This window comes from Sander lucioperca, chromosome 10, assembly GCF_008315115.2.
Source record: "Sander lucioperca isolate FBNREF2018 chromosome 10, SLUC_FBN_1.2, whole genome shotgun sequence".
In the NCBI taxonomy this organism is placed as follows: Eukaryota; Metazoa; Chordata; class Actinopteri; order Perciformes; family Percidae; genus Sander; species Sander lucioperca.
In genome coordinates, this window is record NC_050182.1 from 5,765,294 (window position 1) to 5,779,606 (window position 14,313).

At 43.2% G+C, this 14,313-nt stretch overlaps 1 protein-coding gene across 3 annotated transcripts in view; it reads right to left on the reverse strand.

Moving 5' to 3' along the window:
• LOC116062590 (complement C3-like) overlaps positions 1–14,313 on the reverse strand; it is a 78,513-nt gene that overhangs the window by 1,402 nt on the left and 62,798 nt on the right. Inside the window, exons 30-42 of one of the 3 annotated variants that reach the window (XM_036006702.1) lie at positions 13,946–14,031; positions 11,896–11,973; positions 11,633–11,788; positions 11,426–11,488; positions 9,655–9,736; positions 5,405–5,453; positions 5,219–5,309; positions 4,709–4,798; positions 4,519–4,621; positions 4,155–4,244; positions 3,206–3,298; positions 3,019–3,102; positions 75–216 (exon numbers count right to left, since the gene is read on the reverse strand). In XM_036006702.1, the coding sequence (XP_035862595.1) occupies positions 75–216; positions 3,019–3,102; positions 3,206–3,298; positions 4,155–4,244; positions 4,519–4,621; positions 4,709–4,798; positions 5,219–5,309; positions 5,405–5,453; positions 9,655–9,736; positions 11,426–11,488; positions 11,633–11,788; positions 11,896–11,973; positions 13,946–14,031 (1,207 nt within the window). Of the gene's footprint in view, positions 1–74; positions 217–3,018; positions 3,103–3,205; positions 3,299–4,154; positions 4,245–4,518; positions 4,622–4,708; positions 4,799–5,218; positions 5,310–5,404; positions 5,454–7,713; positions 7,776–9,649; positions 9,737–11,425; positions 11,489–11,632; positions 11,789–11,895; positions 11,974–13,945; positions 14,032–14,313 lie in introns of those variants that run through there. The other 2 variants (XM_036006703.1, XM_036006704.1) reach the window with 2 other exon arrangements.

Sequence of the window (14,313 nt, forward strand, 5' to 3'; positions counted from 1 at the left end):
TGATTTACTAATAGAAAACAGTAAAAATGTTGAAATCTAAACTCCACACACATTCACACAAAGAACAAACTTACGATTGATGGTCATCTTTATGAATATCTTTGGACGTGCCCATGATAAGGTAGGTTTTGCCCGTCTCCAGATGTAAAGACTCTCTGCAGTGCAAGTAACGGAGGAATGTGCGCTGTTGATTCAGAGGACCCACATCAAGAGTTCCTGTAATTCAAGTATAGCAGAACAGAGAAAAGGTAAGGATTAAAATAGCTAACGGTGCAGTACAAAACATTTGTGTTGTATTCTCATATTCCCAGTGAAATCATGCTTAAAGAAATAGTTGGACATTTGGGGAAATACTTATTTGCCTTCTTGCCAGAGTTAGATTGATACCTGTAATGAAACCACTCTTATGACTGCGTAGCTTACATGCAACTTAGCTTAGCACGAAGACTGAAAACAGGAGAAAACGGCTAGCCTGGCTCTGCACAAAGAACTAAATCCACCAACCAGCACTTCTATTTTTGTTTGTTTAATCCGTACAACAAAACGACAATTTTAAAATTTTTAATTATTCAATTTTTAAATTTTTAAATTTTTAAATTTTTAAATTTTTAAATTTTTTACCTTTAAAATTTTTTTTTACCTTTTAAAAAATTTTAAATTTAATTTTTTTTTATTTTTTTAAGATTATTTTGTGGGCATTTTAGGCCTTTATTTATATAGGTGAGCTGAAGACATGAAGGGGGGGGGGGGGGGAATGACATGCAGCAATGGGCTGCAGGGCGGAGTTAAACCCGGGCCCGCTGCGTCGAGGACTAAACCTCTATATATGGGCGCCCGCTCTACCAGGTGAGCTACCCAGGCACCCAACAATTTGCATTTTTAAGGGGGTCAACTGGTCAATTTCTTGGCCAGGACCAATAACCTCTGGAGTGTCCGCTGGTTGCCTGACAATGCAAGCTAAGTTAGCTGGCTGCTAGAGGTCGCTTCATTCTCATCTAACTCTGCAAGAAAGCATTTAAGTAATCTTAATTTGTGCAATGTTCATGTTCATGACCCAATAACTGCAAAATGAATGACATTTCCAACTAAGATGTGACGGCTTGTCAGCATTGTCATTTTGAGCATATTAGCATTTAGCCCAAAAGTGCTGCTGAACATAGGCACAGCCCAGTGGTGTAGTCTAATTAAGTGCATTTTGAACAATAATTGTTCTGTCTGATTGGAAACACCGTTGAGATTCAATGTGCCCAAACCATTTCAGAAACAAATTGTCACTATCACCTTTAAGTAGGTGTGGCCGATATATATCGTCTATGATTATATCGTCATTGTTGTGTTAACGATGTGCAAATTGACATTATCGAGTATTTAAATTACTTAGAAAAAAACACTTCAAAACACGCATTGGAACGCTACACATTCACTAATGTCAACAAAGATGGCGGCGCGCATTGTGCACTAGCACTAGCTCTCCTGTCAGTGTATATCTATACAAGTACAGCCACACTAAACTAATCAATATAGGACTACGATACAACACAGCCGTTACAAGAGCCTTCCAGGCGGCTCATAACATCCCAAAGGACATAGCCAGACCGGGCGCCCCGTGGATTGTTGTGGGCAGCTAGCTAGCAGGCCGAGCTAGCTACCGGCAGGATCGAGAAAAGAACTCTGGCAAGACCAGAGGAGGAGGACTGGGCATTTTTGTGCATAATGAATGGAGTACCAACTGCTCACCTAACCTGGAAGCCCTGTCGCTAATATACAGGCTATTTTATTTACCACGAAAACAGCACACTGCTGTCTACATAGCCCCCGATGCTAACGTTAGCACAAGTTTGGCTCACTGCTAACCATAGTGAACAAACTGCTCGATCACCCGGAGGGGATGCATATTGTAGCAGGGGACTTTTAACAAGGTGTTCTTAAAGTCTGTACTCCCCAGGTTTATCCAGGATGTAGATTGTGCTACTAGAGGGAAGAACACACTAGACCATGTAGCATACTCTAACATCAAGAAAGCATACAGAACTACGCCTCTCCCTCACCTGGGCCAGTCAGATCACATCCAACTACTCCTGATCCCAGCATACATCCCGGTCAGAAGGACTATCTAAACCTAGCCTGACACTGGCCTATCCCAGCTCCAGGACTGCTTCCAATAAGGACATGGATGTGCGCAATATGTTACAGAACAGAGCCCTTTGTTTATTGTTATGATTTCATCTTGCTTGTATGCGGCACAGTTAACATTACAGCAGTACAACTGAATGTTGACTCAGAGATCAATGTTCCTACACTAGTTCAATAAGTATTTTGTATGTCTTTGAATTGTTTTTACTTGAATACTTACATTTTAAAGAAAATAAATAAGAACTGTTCATTCAACATTGTGCCCATTATTATCATCAGTGATTAAGTAACTGGGACTTTTAAAAACACATTTTTTAAAGCTGTCCCGGTGGTCCTGCTCTGTGCCCTGCTATGCCCTGTTACACCCAGCTATGCTCTGCAGTGCCCTGCTACGTTCTGCTACGCCCTGCTATGCTCTGCTGTGCCCTGCTACGTCCTAGGTCCTGCTAAGTCCTGCTACGCCCTGCTATGCTCTGCTGTGCCCTGCTATGCTCTGCTGTGCCCTGCTACGTCCTGCTATGCCCTGCTATGCTCTGCAGTGCCCTGCTACGCCCTGCTATGCTCTGCTGTGCTCTTGTTCCATTATCTTTATTGAGACTATTATTGCCACTGTTCATCACACCCCCAACCGGCACCGTCAGACACCACCTACCAAGAGCCTGGGTCTGTCCCAGGTTTCTCCCTAAAAGGAAGTTTTTCCTCGCCACTGTCACAATAACTGCTTGCTCTTGGGGGAATTACTGAATTGTTGCATCTTTGTAAATTATAGAGTGTGGTCTAGACCTACTCTATCTGTAAAGTGTCCTGAGATAACTCTTGTTATGATTTGATACTATAAATAAAATTGAATTGTACATTTCAGGCAGTTCACAGATAAATACCTACCTTCTTTGATGACTTCCAGTACCCTTGATTTGTAAATGTCAGTGGACAAATCTTCTTTAAAACTTTCCAGTCTCACTTTGTACACTGAGGACAGACAAGTTGTTAGCAGACTGTAAGTTCACTTACTCACACTATTTTTTTTGGGATAAAAGTGATATATAAATACAATCCATTCACACTCTCTTACCAAAATCTATTATGCTGTTCTGTGTACTCTCACAGACCTTAGCTGTTCGCTCATCATTGGTGATTTTCTCCTTGTTCTGCATACTGCAGTTCTCTGGAAATACACAATAGGCACAAGATAAATACACAACTGATCAAAAATGCACATGTGGATGTGTGTGGATGGATTGATGGGTGAGTGCAACTGTATCTGATACACAATTTAAGTATGTTAGTGAGTTGTTTTTTTGTTTAGGTATTATAATGAGCTATTCTGATTCTATTAGCTAGAATCATAGACTGTTAATATGAATGGACAGAGCATGTGTGATGTCACCCATTGGTTTGTGGAGATCTGCTATGAGTCATTGAGTTTGGGAGGAGAGAGGGAGGAGAGAGAGAGGAGAAAGGGAGGAAAGAGGGAGGAGAGAGGTTGGAGTGAGGGAGGAGAGAGGGAGGAGAGAGGGAGGACAGAGGGAGGAGTGAGGGAGGAGAGAGGGAGGAGAGAGGGAGGAGAGAAGGGGGAGAGAGGGAGGAGAGAAAGAGGAGAGAGGGAGGAGAGAGAGAGGAGAGAGGGAGGAGAGAGGGGAGAGAGAGGGGGGAGAGAGGGAGGAGAGAAAGAGGAGAGAGGGAGGAGTGAGGGAGGACAGAGGGAGGAGAGAGGGAGGAGAGAGAGAGGAGTGAGGGAGGAGAGAGGGAGGAGTGAGGGAGGACAGAGGGAGGAGAGAGAGAGGAGTGAGGGAGGAGAGAGGGAGAAGAGAGGGAGGAGAGAGAGAGAGGAGAGAGGGAGGAGAGAGGGAGGAGAGAGAGAGGAGTGAGGGAGGAGTGAGGGAGGAGAGAGGGAGGAGCCACATTACACTTTCACTGTCAATCACATCATAGCCACGCCCTAAAACACCCCCTGCTTCTGAATTTCAGATATTACAAATTTATGTTTACAGATTAGGTCAGTTTGACATCATCCTGGTTACCTTCTGCACATCTGCATACGTCACTTGTACAGAGACGCAGTAGCTTTCCAGCTGTCCTCTCTGGATGGTAGAATTTGACGCAATGTGTTTCTGCAAATGGGAAAGAAACATTTCAGAAAATGTACATTCAATTATTTGAAAATGTAATAATGCCTGCTTATCCCGTGGTATCTACTCAGACATCTATTGGCAGCAATGCACTCGGAGGCTAGCCTGGTCCTACCAGACTCTGGTAATGTACCAGATTCTGGTCCATTAGCCTGGTCCTTCCAGACTCTTTGAAAAATCGAGCGGAAGTACGTAGGAGGGCGGAGCCAGGCTATATGGAGGCATCACATGTGTTCAAAGTGTCTCTGAGACTCACGGTCATAGTATTCATAGATAGACACAGCAGCTGGTTGTAAGACTCCCACTTTCAGCTTCTGATGGATCCTAAAAGTGATCTCCTCTGGTCGTGTGTGAGAAACCTGTGGACCAATGAGAGATAGAGAGATGAAAGGAAGAACAGGGCAGAGAGAGACATAGTACAGAGGAAGGAAACAGTGAAGGCTAACCTTATCCAGGTAGATGATGAGTGAGCCTCTTTCTGACAGGACTTTGTTCATCTCATATTTTGCAATATTGCGGGCTCGTCCTTTAGACAACTACACACACACACACACAGACACACAGACACACACACACACACACACACACACACACACACACACACACACACACACACATACACACATACACACACACACACACACACACACACACACACACACATACACACAAAAACACACACACACACACAAACACAAACACACACAAAGACACACACACACACACACACACAGAGACACACACACACACACACACACACACACAAACACACACACACACACACACACACGGTCAGATGACTTTCTAAACTTTCTAAGACATCTTGTTCCTCCCAACCATAAACACTGAATGCATGTGAAAAGTGTGTGTGTGTGTGTGTGTGTGTGTGTGTCGATGTGGATACATGACCTGTATTATATATGTATTGTATATATAATATATTTGTATGTTCTTACTAAGTCCAGGTCATCTGTGTTAACCGTGAAGCCAGTTAACAAGCTGATATCCAGGATTGACATGGATGCATCCCTCTCTTTGTTCTTATAACTGTACACAGAATGGATGGAATAATTAAACAACAGCATGAAAAGATTTTAACATTATGACAACACATTCACTCATGACTTCTTGATTATACTCACAAAAACTCTATTCTCAGCTTGTATATTTTCTCGTCCTCATCCATTTTCACTGCAGGAGCAAAATAATGTATATAGCAATTGAGTATTTTATTAATTCGTTTCTTATAAGCAGTGGCAGTTTTTGGCATGGGCGAAGCGGGCAGTCGCGTGGTGCGGCATTTTTTCATGAAACATGGGGGGCGGCATGAGTTTTTTTGTGATTGTTGCGGGTAAAAATCCTTGATTATGCGGCACGTTTTCTTAAAAAATGCGATGGAATATGCGGGATATTTATGCAATTTTACACGATGAAATTGCGGGAACTTGCAAATATTGCGTCCCCCGCATAAATATGCAGTCTTTGGCTGATTATGCATTGAATTATGTGATCGCATAATCACGTTTTTCTGGAGGGACTGCTATCCTGATTTGAAAGAGAGCCTACTTCACGGCTTTATCATCGAGTTGATAGACGTGTGTGTTCGTGTTGGGCGTCTGAAATGCAAAAATGTTTTGACTACTTTTATATTTAAAGGGCGTGCGCCCACGAGCACCCATGGAGGAAAACAAATCGGCGCCTATGTTGCTTGGTCTCCCAAATGGAACGGGGGATGATAAGGATCTATGGGAGATCTACCCCAACTTTTGGACTGCTCTGAGGACTGCACTTACTCTGCCAGTCTCTGTGGCTCAAGCAAAGAGGAGCTCTTCCAAACGAAAGTTGATCAAGTCATACCTGAGGTCAACCATGTCCCAGGAACGGCTCACTGGCCTTTCCGTCATCAATATCAATCATTCAATAGGCAACACGTTCTCACACTCATCTCGTAAAATATGGACGCTTATTCAGGTGCCTTTGTTGTTCTTATTGACTATTGCCGTCCCTTTAGTGCTTTAAGTAATCACGCTTGGTCGGGACTATTGCCGTCCCTTTAGTGCTTTAAAGATGAACTGAACTGGAATTTCAGTAAAGGTGATATAACAGATGTATTTTATTTCTTCTCATTGGTACAATGATTAAAATGGCTGAATTTGTTAAAAGGGATAAAATGGTACATTGAAAGTGTTGTTGTTGTTACACGGGCGCCGCCATGTTGGAATTCCACAATCGGCTACGTCACTGGCATGGTAAGCAGCCATGGGATGTTAACAGTCTGAGGCTAACGGACATGGCTGAGGAAACGGAAACCAACAGGTCTAGGGGGGGTTCATACTGTATTTCCCCTGGCTGCAGTAATGAACTGTATAGGGCTAAGGCAGCTGGGGTTACGATACATTTCCACAAGCTACCTTTGACAAGGAAACCAGTCCTCAACTCATGGCTAGCTGCCTTAAAACTGGCTAGCCCTCCAGCAGCCCCTAGATTTCGAGTCTGTAACGAGCATTTTTTAGTGACAGACTATTTAGAGAGCTGTAATTTCGATTCAACAGGGTCACTGGTGAGGGTTAAGTCCAACAGACTGAAACCTGAGGCCATTCCGTCAATGATCGATTTTTCAGGCTACAGTACAGGGCAGACCGATACCGACACTAACACCGATGCTATCTACCGCAGAGACAGGGCGCTGAAACGCTCACATCAGGCAGAGGACAGAGAGGTATGTTTAGCTGTTATCCAGCATGCTAGCAAGTCTACTAGGCAAAGGGCTGGATGTAACGTTGTTGTGACATACACAAAACACGTACATTTTCACTTACACGCACAAATAAAGCCTGACGTGTAGGCTTTATAACGTTCAACAAAACTGAGACTGACACACTGGGCATTCATTGAAATTGAGTCACAAAACCAAGCTAGATACCAAACGATCCAACCTAGGGAAAGGGCTAGCAGCTAAACACGTTGGAAGCACTTATGTCAAACTCCACAAGCTAGCGCTCCGACCATAGACTGTATAAATAAACCATGACTCCGATGATATCACAGATCAATAATAATGCGTTTCTAGCTGCTAACTAAACCACAGCGGGTCTGTAAACAGAATCCAATGTCCCTTTCTACTCACCCTGAAGCTAGCTGATGTCTCAGGGCACATTGTTGATGCAGAGGGAGTTCAACTCACAGAAACAGCTACTAGTTCCATAATAAGAGGTATCTGTGCAGTATCCATTTGTGCAATATCCATCAACGACCACAAGGAAAAAATCTGCCAACTCTGCACTAGCCTAAAGCAAACGGCAAAACTCGTGAATCCTCCGTGCATCCGTCAACCTGGGGTGACTCTCCTACGTGCAGCAAATTATTTTTTTTTTTTTTACTTTATTTATTTTGGTTTTAACATTTTGCGTGCAGCTAACTTAACAAGCGATCCCATTGGATGAATTCGTCCAATCACATTTTCCATTTATCTGCCTCGATTTTCTAAAACGCACAGGACCTTTTCTATTTTCTCTAAATGTACACGATATATAAGCAGTCTCTATTCCCTAAAATGCATAATGTGCTTGGATACAATAAATGAGAGTGCATGACAGGTAAATGGTCCAGGTTGACCTCTCAGTTGCAGTGTCCATGCTCCGGCAGCGCCCACACACAAACCAGTCACTTCCCCCCAAACGATTCGAAAGGTGGAGCCTGAAACAGATTGTCCTCCATGTGGTGGTAGTCAGACACTACAGGCCTGTCCCTCACGCCATTAAAATTACTCATTTTCATGTGTATTTAATATGCTGCACTGTAGCCTATATACCTTCGCAGGTCCTACCATGCCAGTGACGTCATTGAAATTGTCAGTGTTCTAATACTAACAAACGTAATTTTTGTGTTGCTTAAAAAAAGCTATATTCATCCATCCATCTTCGTCCGCTTATCCGGTAACGGGTCGTGGGGGTAGCAGCTCCAGCAGGGGACCCCAAACTTCCCTTTCCCGAGCCACATTAACCAGCTCCGACTGGGGGATCCCGAGGCGTTCCCAGGCCAGGTTGGAGATATAATCCCTCCACCTAGTCCTGGGTCTTCCCCGAGGCCTCCTCCCAGCTGGACGTGCCTCCACCTAGTCCTGGGTCTTCCCCGAGGCCTCCTCCCAGCTGGACGTGCCTGGAACACCTCCCTAGGGAGGCGCCCAGGGGGCATCCTTACCAGATGCCCAAACCACCTCAACTGGCTCCTTTCGACGCAAAGGAGCAGCGGCTCTACTCCGAGCTCCTCACGGATGACTGAGCTTCTCACCCTATCTCTAAGGGAGACGCCAGCCACCCTCCTGAGGAAACCCATTTCGGCCGCTTGTACCCTGGATCTCGTTCTTTCGGTCATGACCCAGCCTTCATGACCATAGGTGAGGGTAGGAACGAAAACTGACCGGTAGATTGAGAGCTTTGCCTTCTGGCTCAGCTCTCTTTTCGTCACAACGGTGCGATAAATTGAGTGTAATACCGCACCCGCTGCGCCGATTCTCCGACCAATCTCCCGCTCCATTGTCCCCTCACTCGCGAACAAGACCCCAAGGTACTTGAACTCCTTCACTTGGGGTAAAGACTCATTCCCTACCTGGAGAAGGCACTCCATCGGTTTCCTGCTGAGAACCATGGCCTCAGATTTAGAGGTGCTGATCCTCATCCCAGCCGCTTCACACTCGGCTGCGAACCGATCCAGTGAGTGCTGAAGGTCACAGGCCGATGATGCCATCAGGACCACATCATCCGCAAAAAGCAGCGATGAGATCCCCAGCTCACAAAACTGCAACCCCTCTCCACCCCAACTACGCCTCGATATCCTGTCCATAAATACTACAAACAGGATTGGTGACAAAGCGCAGCCCTGGCGGAGGCCATCTCTCACCTGAAACGAGTCCGACTTACTGCCGAGAACCCGGACACAGCTCTCGCTTTGGTTGTACAGAGATTGGATGGCCCTGAGAAGGGACCCCCTCACCCCATACTCCCGCAGCACCTCCCACAGTATCTCCCGGGGGACCCGGTCATACGCCTTCTCCAGATCCACAAAGCACATGTAGACCGGTTGGGCATACTCCCAGGCTCCCTCCAGGATCCTTGCGAGAGTAAAAAAAAAAAGCTATATTGATTTTTTTAATTAAAATTTTTAGTGTAATTTATTTTTATTTGTCATAACCAACACGTTATCAACGTTTATTCTTTCAGTTCAGTTCATCTTTAAGTAAACGCGCTTGGTCGGGACTATTGCTGGTGCTCGAAGGGGGTCTCGCCCTGGGTGTAATTCAATGTACAACCGCCACTGCTCATAATGCTTATGTTGTTTGTACCTAAACAACACCTAACGATGAATATAGAAAGAGATAGAAAGACCAAATTACCTGGCAGGAGCTGCACTGACAGGTTAAACTTCTGACAGTCACTTTCCTTTTCTTTAGGCAGAGCGTAATACAGAGACACCATCTGGCAGACAGATACAAGTGCATCTTTATATGTGATGAACTCATAGACATCTGTCTTAAAAATATAGTCCAAACCAAGGTGGTAAGCCAGCCACCACAAAGCGTAGCTCCTATGGCGCCATTTTGATGCTACCAAGCTATCACCCCCCGTTAGCATCCCATTGACTGCCATTCATTTTGACGTCACTTTGACAGAGAATAACTTTACATCTGAAGAGTTTAAAGACTCTATTTGTCCGTTGTTTATTTCTAAAGAAACACGACAATGTATAAAAGGCTCCATTACCTTGTACCTCACGTTATGGCTCCGTAGCAGACGTTTTTATAAAAATAGGCTAACGATTGGGTCATAACCACGAGACTTACTGTCTCATAGTAGAGGAATTACCGTATAGTACAGGAGAAGCTCTCAGGCAGTTTGGACTTCCATTAGCTGTTTAAGTTTAATTACTAATGTTAACTATCATTTTAGTGATCAATAATTAGCCTGTGTCTATGTTATCTCCTTACATGTACCTACGCTCTCCGTCTCTGCTAGATTGGGAATGATTGAGATTTCTCTTGGCACAGCTACCAGAAGACTTCCAACTTTCAGACAGGTTGCTCACGTCACATCTATGTCTTCAAGCTCACTTAGCATGGCGGCGTTAGCCACGGTTAGCCAGGACCAGTGCGTCAATCAGAAAGTTGAAAGTAGGTCAACTTTATGGTAATGAGCTATGACACGGTTCAGCGGCAACCAATCGGAATATAGACGTCCTTCACGCTGGCTGATCCCAGAGAAACATACGATGTAAACTTTGGTTCCTACCAAAACATTAGTTCAGAGAAAAAGGAGGAGAAGCTCATCATGGCCGTTGCTGGGTTCCCTATCATTTATGATATTTGCGTATAGGGACCAGTTAACGTTACCTGCCGGTCACATGGTCTCTAAACAGTCCGCTCACGGTGAAGTCCTGCACGGATCAACAGCTGGCGGCTGCTCCCTCTGCCTGCACGCTGCTGCGGTTCAGCGGCTAACGAGCGAGCTAACTGCTAACAGACACCGCTGCGACCAACAACCAATACACATTCTGTCATTATATATGTCATTTATAAAAGGTTTCTAGTGTCAGTGTATTGGCCGTGCAGTGGCTGCTTGATCTTTTTCCATGATGAACATAGAATGCTGCTACGTCAGAGCGGCCAAAGCCTCAAACAGCTTCCCTGGACTTTCTGACCAGCGTCCTCGACCGGGCGGCCAGAGCTTCTTTACAGCTCAAGTCGGCGGCGGTGTGTACGTACAGTTAGAAACACTGCTGTTATTTTTGCACAGTACCTTTTGAAAAGATGTCTGGAAGTCTGGGGACACTAGTTGTTGTATGATGACCATTCATTGCACTTTATTATGTTGTTCTAAGCTCTACTGCACATGTCTTGTTATGACATTTTGATATTTTTCAAATATTTTAATAAAAAATGTTCATGTTTCAAGTTCAAGTACGTGGAATCTTAGAAAATCCTTTTTTTACCGTGGTATCGAAATCGGCATTGAGAATCGTGTTATCTTACTGGTATTGGCACCGACTACTGAATTTTTGGTATCGTGACACCGCTGGTCCAAACAAGATTAAACAAATCTTTGGTCTCATCTGAGATTCAAAAAAGAGACATCAATAATCAACTCAGAACAATTATAACTTGTACTTACTTTCACTGTTGCTTCTCCTGAACCCTCGGCAGTTACTGTCACATTCTGGTTTATATCTTTCATCTGGGACACACACACATACACACACACACACACACACACACACACAGAGTCAGGGATCAGCAGAAGAAACAGACAGAGAACATCAGGAATGATGATATTAATGAGCCACTATGTGTTTGTTTGTGTGTTTGTGTGTTTTCTGACTTTAGTTGTTCTGGTGGCGTAGTGGTTGTCCCTGTTGAAGTTGAACTTGTCAGGCTGTGACCTGCCCGGCAACAAGATGTCCACATTCAGATCATACTCTGGTTCTTTAGCACTAGTCCAGTACTCCGCTATAGCCTGGTACACCATTATAGTAGCCTAGAGAAAGAGAACGAGTGGAGGACGGGAACAAGATTTAGAAGAAAAATAGGTTATGAGCTAACATAAGCTGCAGGAATCAAGATGGAGAGAGTGGTCTGTGTTACCTGAGTTGATCCAAAGCCTCCGTGAACCATCTGCTGCGTGTTGAACCATCTCACAACAGGTCTGGCTTCTTCAAATGCCTTTATTAACAGAAGACAAGTCAATGGTTGAAATTCTCTGTTTGACACGATCAAACAGCAGAGACTTGAAACTTGCCTGATAAAAGCAGTCAATCACAAACTACATGTGCTTGATCTTTCCACATTTGTGTCATGATTGTGTGATTATGCAGAGCAGGATGCTCAAATCAGTCCCTTGTTTTCAACTATGTCATAATATATATAACCTTTATTTTAGGAAATCACATTGAGATTAAATTTTTTTCCGATCGCTATGACAATTTTTTCAATACTTTTAACAACTTTCCTAAACTCTTAACGCACCAACACACCTACAACACACAATTGACAAAACAGTTAATTTCATGCTCAAAACACACATTGTAAACTAAACTCTAACACTAATTTTCGAAATACAATAATTCACTAACACAATACACTGTGTTTACCAAAACACTGCAATCATGTCTCAAAATCAAATAATTCTCTCTCTCCCAACAGGAACATTTAGTCAATCACTGCACAATGTCATACACAACACTAACATCCCATGGAATTACAGAAACTGCATTATTTCACATGTGTCAGGTCTGCCCTTATACAATAGATAATAGTCTATTGTATTGATCATAGATTGTGTTTTACACTGCAGTTTCTCTTGAAGCCTCTCTACATTTTTGTTTTGTTGGGTTTAGTAAATGCATGCATTTAGTTTCTTTTGCTCCAGAAATTCAATACAGAAAATGAATGACCCATCTCAGAGTAGCTTTATAGAATGTACGGTTTACTGTATAAAAACTTGTGCAGCATTTTTTTTACTTTCTTTGTGTTCATCTTTATTGTTCCTTTTCCACACAAAATCAGCCCAAATAGGTCCTCTTTTACTGTATGTACTACTACAGTAACATATGGTCATGTGATTGAAAGAACCTCAACAGCTGAGTGTTTTCCTAGATATCAATCAGCTGTGATCGATCTCTTTGCATAACTTCAGTCAGCGGTTTCTCAGTAGCAATGGAACAAAATGCAGGGGATATATTTGTGTTTCAGTTTACAATATGATCAGCTGTTCACTTTGACTTTAGCCTATACGTTAGGTTTAGAACATGATGTTATCTGTTCTGACATACAGTGTGAAAGCATTTGCAAATTTTTCAGTAAAAATCCATTGTTTTGGTCTTGGTTGAGCTTGTGTGTAAAATAAGTTCACAATTTATGAAAGTAATTGTGTGCAGTACCCACCTTCTGACAGGTGCAGGACAAATGAAAATACTTGTGTAAAAAAATGTGTAATGTCCGCAACACTGCTTTAAACTCCCGTATTTAATATAGATGCAACGTTTCGACCCTACTGGGTCTTCTTCAGGCAAATGGTAAACACATCTGATGAAGGGATATATGTAGGGCTCACATTCAGCTGACACACCATCTGGCTTCAATCAGTCTGATTAGGTCTGAACGGCCCAAAAAACCCATGACAATTTCATAGAGGGTTTCACCATATACATCTCAAAAATGGGGGGGCCTTTTAAAATATATCAAAAGAGGTACATAATGTTAATATGTCCAAAAATGAAGAAAAAAGGAAATAGAAAACAAGGAAAAGCATTAAATAGAGGAAACAATTACATAGAAAGCTACCACAAACCCACACATTCGTAAAATCTGCTGCATAGTACTTGCAGAAACAGACAATAACTTACAACATTTTATATAAGAAACAAACAATATCTTACAACATTTTTTATAAGAATGGTTTTATATCAAATTCTTCATTAAGACCATGAGGAGACATTGTGTTTAGATAATGAATCCAAAAAGTTTCCCTTTGGAGGAGAATTCAGAAAATCTGTCTATAAATATTGGCACATTATTGATTCAGACCCTAAACTAGTAAAAGTTTTTAGCGTCCTTGACCGGGTGGCCAGAGCTTCTTTGCAGCTCAGGTCGGCGGCGGTGTGTACGTACAGATACTCGAGTGGGACATGCTCACCTCGGCCTTGACCAGAGCGAGAAGAGCGTAAGCTGTGGCCTCCAGCGTGTAAACACGTCCCTTAGGTGTTGGCCAGTGGGACAACTCTGAGGAAGACATACACAATTATCTTTATATTACTATGTGTAGCAGGTATGGAAAGGTGTTTGTATTCCACCAAATATCCCTCATTTTACTGTGTATTCATTTTTGTTTATTTGCTCCTTATTCAATGAAGGGACTGTGTGTGTGTGTGTGTGTGTGTCTGTGTGTGGGACTGTGCATGTATTTTGCATGGGTAATGCGCCCTCTGCTGGTTGTTTTGTGGACGTACTATTTGTTATCCTGGCTCTCGTCAGACGATGTTGCAACACGTTCTCACACCCATC